General features: G+C 47.3%; 1 protein-coding gene across 1 annotated transcript; it reads right to left on the bottom strand.

Annotated features, from left to right (window-relative positions):
* Window positions 1-2553: 2553 nt before the first annotated feature.
* On the bottom strand, window positions 2554-4337 carry LOC119398900 (3-beta-hydroxysteroid sulfotransferase). The gene is made up of 2 exons (XM_037665714.1): window positions 4317-4337; window positions 2554-3522 (listed from the first exon to the last, which is right to left on the bottom strand). The coding sequence occupies exons 1-2, from the start codon at window positions 4335-4337 to the stop codon at window positions 2554-2556; spliced, it is 990 nt and encodes a 329-aa protein (XP_037521642.1).
* Between the last annotated feature and the right edge of the window lie 3554 nt (window positions 4338-7891).

Raw genomic sequence — 7891 nt, 5'->3', positions numbered from 1 at the left:
CGTCTCGACTGGTCGTTTGGTCTACAACATATTATAGTCGAGTTCCTCCTCCAGAAAGCAGTGACAGTGTGACCATTCAAATACCGTCCGAATGATAAATAGTGCGCCTGTATTTGTCCAATATTTACTGCCCAGAGGGAGCTGTGATGCTCGCACTGGCATGTCCCAATTTCGCTGACATTGGCCGTTAGGGGCATGCAGAAAACAGACGCGCACACGCGTCCCTCGCGTAGCCTGGCCTCAATCGAAATTTGTCTAGGTGGCATTGCCACAATCCGCCCACTCATGCAGGGAGGGAGATGCTCACGCAGGGAGGGAGGGAGACGGTTTTATTTTGACCGACCTCGTCTCATTATTGCTTTTTAGGGGCGAAGCTCCTTATGCCGTGGGTCTGCCCATACTCCGTTTGTTCGTTTGTTTGTCGTAGCCACCTCTAGTTCGTGAGAAGCGCGCGTTCTAGTATGCAGTAGGAGACGAAGACGACGTTGACGAGCGAGACTCTCGTGCGTGTTCGCCTGTGTGGCATTCTTCTTTACTACGTCTCGTGTTTTCAACGACACCCGAAGACAACATTTCAGAATTAACGCGCCATGAGGCTCCCTCTTGGCGCGCTTTCTCTTTCGCTCGGAGTCGCCGGATGGAAGACAAGGCTACAGAGACCCACGCACGAGATAGCCGTTAACTTTGCAGTGGTCGAACGTCTTGGCAAAAGATTGCCGTTCTCTTATGTTTTCTTTACTTGTTGTTGCCTTCTGTAGTTTCCCGCCTACCATGTAAGCCTAGCTGGTTTGATGTCAAGCTTGTAGACGATGTGGAACGGGACCCCATACTTACTGCGGTGGACGTTCTCTATCTTACCGAGACGTGGAACGCCAAAAGACCGTATATCAAACGACACGTTCCAGTCGTGTGCATCGATGATGCATAGCGTCCTGCAGGTGGTGTGGCCGTATACGTCAAACACACAGAAAATGCACAAGATCTGAAACTACTACCAACGACACAGAGCCACAACGGTGAATATGCTGCCATCGATTTTGATGGATGCATCATCATGACCATGTACCTGGCACCCAATTTGTCGAGTGGGAATATCAAGACATTCATTGACACGGCATCGTGTAATTATGACAAGTACAAGAATAGACCATTTGTGTTAGCTGGTGACCTGAATGTCAATATTACAGAAAAGAACAATGAGTGGTTAATACAACATATGGTAGCCAAATATGCTCTCACGTGCACGTCCTTTCATCATATGAAACCAACGACCATCCGAGGGACGCGTATAGACCTGGTATTTTCAAATTTCGAATTGCAACCCGTACAGGAACCGCTATCCCTTCATTTCACGGACCATAAAGCCGTGATAATGAAGGGACAACGCAAGCCAAGCATCATTTAATTAAGAAAAAAATAAAAGTTTGATGTTTTTAATATACACACAGTGTTTCTCACTCTTTATATGACGATTGATGGGGCGTTACACAGAAGATTCACGGTTCATCGATGATATCCTCCGGAGCTTCGCCCCACTCATCATCATTCACCACGTGGATATGCTGTGATTTTTTTTTTTATCCGCTAGGCTTCACGTTAGGCTTTTATCCGCTAGGCGCCAAGCCAGTGCACATCGCTTCCCACTAATAAAACAGGTGTGTTCCGGGCGGCACTGGGAATCGAACCCAGTACTTTCGCATGTAATGCACTAGATACTAATGCATGGGGCCTATGGGGAGCTTTTCCTTTAGACTAAAATATGGGGCGCACTACAAAACAGGGACAGCAGAAGACAATGACGACACAGACGCTTCTTCTGTCCCTGTTTTGTGGGTGTCCCATCTTTGAATTTAAGGTGAATCGTTACCAACCAGCCCTAACGGCCGTTTTCTCCCAGAGTCTGTACTAACTCTATTATTTTCTGCGATGTATATATATATATATATATATATATAAGACGTCATAAAGGGGTGATGTAATGAAGCAGGCCATTCATGCGCACGTTTCCGCAGGAACACAGAAACCTCGAGAGACTGTGGATTAATCTAAATGTATCAGACGCCGAAATGCCACCTGCACAAAAATTTTTAAACCAACACATACTTTTTGTGGAAGCTATCCTTTATTGCGCCTCATTTGCTAGCTGACGTTCTTGTATATATATTACTCCACGCTGTAAGATCGAGTTCCTATGTTAATTGACCAGCTGGGCATCTTTGTGGTTGCTGCATGATCTACATGTGGGAAGTATACGCGTGTTTTGATGGTCATGCCTCTTAGCCAGGCCCGTAGCGAGGAATGTTTTTCGGTGGGGGGGGGGGGGGGGGGGGGGCTCATGTGCTGAAAGCCTTCACTACTCGACAAAAAAGTCCATTTTCATTATTTATTGACCGTAAAACACCATGTCGCAAAAATATTACGGGTGGAGGGGGGCACACCCCCCCCCCTGGCTACGGCCTGCTCTTAGCCATCTTCTACATTAAGTCTTCGTAACATGTAAACTCCCGAGCTGCCTCCAGTTACGAAAACCAATACTCCACCCGAAAATTCTGCTTACTCAAGTGTGTGGCAAATTTCGTTGAACATATCCTTCCACAGTTCCTTCACGAATTCAGCCTGTGGAGTTGAGTTTATCTTATCTATCGTCATTCTAAGCGCGGCCTTGCTAAATGTACCTCTCCAGTTCCCGGCCTTCGCCTTCCTGACAGCAGTGACGGCCTCTTCGAGGCCTTCAGTTCTTCTCAATGTGGCCTCGCGCGAGATGTTCGGATTCTTGAATGCCATGCGAATGAACTTTTCTTTCGAAACACTGTGTAAGGCACTCATGTAGGGGGCGCTGCACTTCCTGAGTACATCGCTGAGGAGTTCGGGATTGTTACGAAGAGATTCGCCGAAGTCGTTACCCAAGAAGTCCGCCAGCCGTAGCACGACGCCGCCACAGTCCGCTATCATCTCTTCGTAAGTGACAAAGAAAAAATTTGGATCGTGCCGTCTCGAGTAAGCAGCATTCACGTGTTCAAAGTACGGGCCGACTGACACACGCCCGTCAAGAAACATCGGCACGTATTCGTCGAAGGGCACCCGGTAAGCGCTTTCAGTCAGCTTCATGGCAATACCGTGCGAAGAGCAGCAAACGTCCCACGGGTTCCGGGCAACGTAGATGTACTTGGCCTCCGGGATTGTAGCAAGCTTTCCCGGCCTAATGTGCGTCATAATCAGACGCGGCGATGACGTGAATGCATCCAATTCTTTTGCACGGTGCTCCAAGATCGCGCACCTCTCCCAGACCTCGTCGGATGAGATCGCGCTGCTTCCCTCGTAGACGATGAGCTGTATCATCTGCTGCATCCAGCGCGTGCCTGAGGATGCATAGCTCATCTGAATGACGTCACCAGGACGGGGCTTGAAGGCGAGAGCTTCGCGGATCATTTCCGGATCAAAGTGAATATTGTAGAAGTCACCGTCAACTTCCTGCGTGAAGATAGGCTTGTTGGTTCGCACGTTGGCTTCCGAAGTTGTGGTCTGAAAACGAACCAGACAGGAGAGACTAAGTTCTCTGTGAGGACTATAACAATGCATAATATTTAAATTACAGGTTCGCAAGGACACTTAAAGTGGGTTGTGTCCCGGCGACAGTTCGACATGGTGTTTTGCTTTCTTTAGACAACAAGAATATTGTGCTTCTTGAGAGACGGTAAACGTGGCATAGTAGAGTAATGAACGTTGTTCGATAAGGATTCCATCTGATCTTTATGCATGCCTATTCTCTTCGTCGCCATGATGTTCTAGTTCTTAATCTCTCTTTATTTGCGTTACCCACTCAGGAACCTTTACTAGCAGACTGTAGCATAGTAGCTAAAATCAGTCTGTCAGCCTTTTATTTTATTAAAGGGTTACCGAGTAAAAGTATGAAGAAATGAGCGAGGGATATATCAACGTTATACTCGGAAGGCGTGGATGTTCGGACATTCAGTGTTTATTTTCATATTTCTAAACAGATGCCTGCATTTTTGGAGGTGTGTGAGAGCGTGGCAGCGCGCCGACAGCCGTGCCGTCATCTGTGCTCTCGGCGGCAGCAACGTCACGACATCCCGTCCTGCCATTGGGTGTGGCTAGACGGCGGTGCGAGCGCCGCGCGTGCTTCATTAGCAGGCAGCATTGCTTTCCGCTAGTGTTTGCCTGGAAAGAAGATTGTGTCAGCGGGAAAAAGGGCAACTACGCGCACCGCTCGCGAACTCTCCTTGCTGCGCACGACTACAATATTTGGTTGATATCGTCGTAGCAGTGCCTGCTGTCCGCAGGTTATGTTTACTCACCAAGCCCGAAGGGTGGTTCATGACGGCTTCAAGCCCAAGATCGGCAAGTGTGCCCTATATAATTTTTGTAAATAAATCTTATTGCCACTTTCGAATACGAAAGCCGAGGAGGAGCGGGGAGAGGAGGTGAAGCCCCATGAGCTCCACTCTAGCTACGCCCCTGATAAGTAACACGGTTGCCATCGGGTACCCACGGCAAACCGCAACTCAGGCAGTGCAAGGTAACATGGGCTGGCTTCTTTTGAGGTCATCGCCACCGAGACCAGAAAAGCAAGCTGATACAGGAACTTGCCTTCCGTACACGTATATTATTTAAAATTGTTCTTTTAGAAATGTAATACTAAAGAATTCGCTGATGATCCCCGTCGATTCTGCGAATTTACACATTACGTGCTGTCATCAGTCAAGACAATCAAACTTTCACGAAGGTCATCAAGCGTCAAGATCATCAATACAATCAAACGTAATGAAGACCATTCTTTGTAACATTCATTTCTTAGTCCACCCCTTACGTAATACCCCATAACCGAGGTCAATAAGGTATTAAAGTGAAGTGAAGATTAGCCCTCTGGTCTTGAAACAGAGAAACGACTTCGGGAAACTGCATATTAGACAGTGCCATTTTTTTCCCTAAACTAATGAAAGACATGGGTATACTAAATGCGCGAAAATAGAAGTTAAGATTATCCTGAAAGTAGTCGTGGAGCCAACTTTAAGCATTCGTCGCCAGACGGGGCCGAAAAGTAGGGGCAGAATACAGTTACCTACGGCAACCCTGGCTAAAGACAAAGTAGAAGTTATCTGTATGAAAACACTAGGAAGTTGCCCAAAGCCTAAGATCAAGTAAGCTAGCGCATATTAGCCCCGAGAACGAACACAGGCGGCACGGCAGTCGCGGCGATGTGACGTTACGGCAAGGACTCGCTTGCTCCGCGGCCGAGGAGCGCCTTTTTCTGCGCCCGCCGCGTATCCGCTCTTTCGCGATACGGTGGTGATTACTGCTCACTCTTGCGATGCAAATCTCCCAAGGTAGAAGGTGGAAGTTTACACTACTAGCAAAAGTTAAGTAAGCTGTAGAAAGTTTGGATAATGTTGCTTTGGATAGGCAAACTGCCGTCCGAACGGAATATTCACCGTGAAAATGGTGATGCACGAGAGCAAGACATTCGTTGCTTTCACAGCGTACTCCAAGACATCGGTGCTAAAGAAATTTAGGCTAATGGTTCTAACTTCATCACAACTTGGCGTTGATTCCACGGTTAGAACATGCGTCTCGAAGAATTACAAATGAAATTAGGACGTTTTGAATTCACTAACTACATTGCGGTTTATCGTACAAGGTATGTCTGCCTTGGCAGGTTATCTAGGTGATTTGCAGAATTGCGCTTTCTGCTACAGGAGACTTTAGATGAATCTGTCTATCATAAAGAATCACGTACACACACAATGCTTCCTGAAATGCTGAGATGTTAGTATACTTGGATTATGTAAAGATTTCTTCTCAACACTCGTCATGGTATTATGTAGCCGTATACCCTGATTTGCATGAACTGCCGGTCCGACCAACCACCGGGTCACAAGCAGTAATGTTAAACTCTCGTGGGGAGCGCTGATGATAGCAATCGTCTGCAAAACAAACGCCTGAAAGTCGAAATGAGCGTTCTGAACTGTTTCGATGGCGCTCTCAGCGAGTTGGCCCACGTATTATTTAAACGTACTCCGCCTCAATAAGTCAATGAATTATCTCGCACGGCATCTGCGCATAAAGGTGTATGAGGCTCAAGGGTATATCAAATGCAAGGAAAAATAATTTACGAGCTGGCTATCTAAACTAGTACTTATACAAGTGTAACAGCGCCGTTGCTGCGATGCTGCATGAAGACACAATCTGACAGCCATAGGCGTGCGGGGGGCGGCAGGGGGGCGGCCACCTCCCCCCCCCCTGTTCACCTAAGAGGGGAGGGCGCAAAGTCAGCCCCACACATTGACATAATAGGGAGGGGCGGGCGCTGCGACACGGGGCGGGGGCGTTGCAATGTCAGCGCCATACATTCACATTATTGGGAGGGGGGCGCTGCGACAAACCTTCGCCCCCCCCCCCCCCCCCTGAAGGGTAACCCTGCGCACGCCTATGCTCACAGCAATAAGAAGTTTCCGCAATTAACCTCAACTTGTTTTTGAAGTGAAATGAAGCCCTGAAATTATTGTGAGGAAAAGTTGAAACTAAGCAACATGATGACTGAGCGAGTACACAAGAAAAACATACACAACTGCGGTGGTATTCTCAGGCGAGCGCTTTCGAGATATTTTGTGAAACTCAATACTGCATGCGTTGTTGTAACCGTGCGCGGGGCTTGGCACACCGGCAAAAAGGCTGGCCGCAGATCGCGGATACATCTGACGCAAATAACACATATGGAGGTGTAGCCATAATATTTTTTAAAGGAATCGCCCGTGAACAACGCTACCTAATAATGTGAACAAGGTTTCTGGCGTGCCAAGACTACGACATGATTGTGAAGCACGTTGCAGAACAATTTTGACCGCCTCAAATTCTTTAGCGTGCTCCTGTATCTAAGCAGAGGGATGCTTTTCACACCCATCGGAATGCGGCTGCTGTGGTCGGGAATCAGACCCATCCCCGAGGTTGGCAGCGCGACATAACAACAAACCTGATGACCTGATCAATCCTTTCAAAGTGTGCATGACGGAGCGCGGGCACCGTTGGCAACTGTGAAGAAAAAATGCACAGCTTTTTGCCGTTTTACTAGGAACATTGTAGATGCTGTTTTGTCATTCATCTGAAGCTTGAGACAGGCAAAAAGCAAGCGCGTCACGGTGGGCGTCGGAGTCCGTGCCGTGACGTCAACCAGGACTCCCGCTAGGCGGCGCCAGCCCAACTTCTCGGGGCTAATACAGAGCTAACTAAATACCACTGTAACGTTCGATTCATAGCGCATTTACACTAAATATATATCAGGAAATAGAACAAATGCCATGATTGCATTTTGAAGCGCAGAAAAAGGAGGCTGCTGGTGATGACATAAATTAAGACAGCCGCTCCTTGTTATCAGCAATAATTTTGAATATTCAAGCATATCGTAATCGAACTTACCATCTCGCGTTCTCGCACAGTTCGGCTGAGAATCAGTCAGAAAAAGATTCCAGTCCACGAAAGGGCGCTTGTTTATATAGGCTCACTTGCGTGAGCGAACTATAAACTTTACAATGCATGGTTTAGGAAAAAAAAGCATGTCTATTGTCACAAAAGCTTAGCGAGAAGTAACGAACTGAAAGTAACAAATATGAGCAGGAGTACGTTGATCTTTAACGTTATTTTAACACAAGGGTGAAAAAAAAACGAAAGAAAAACGCGAGAGCCACAGTTTCAACAAAAGCATGATCTACTGTTTGCTTTTCATCTGTGCGGGCGAGTCAAGGTTACAGAGCGCGTAACGCTCCCTCGTGAGAGAATTTCGGTTCGTGCTCGGATATTGTAAATGAAGCCTTCTTTTTGCTAGTTGCGAGATAAACTGGAGCTGGTATGCCGCCTCCAATGCAGTTTTATGGAAGCA

The sequence above is a fragment of the Rhipicephalus sanguineus genome, chromosome 7 (assembly GCF_013339695.2).
Source record: "Rhipicephalus sanguineus isolate Rsan-2018 chromosome 7, BIME_Rsan_1.4, whole genome shotgun sequence".
In the NCBI taxonomy this organism is placed as follows: domain Eukaryota; kingdom Metazoa; phylum Arthropoda; class Arachnida; order Ixodida; family Ixodidae; genus Rhipicephalus; species Rhipicephalus sanguineus.
Note: the sequence above shows the minus strand (reverse complement) of the source record. Positions and strands in the feature narration are given on the sequence as shown.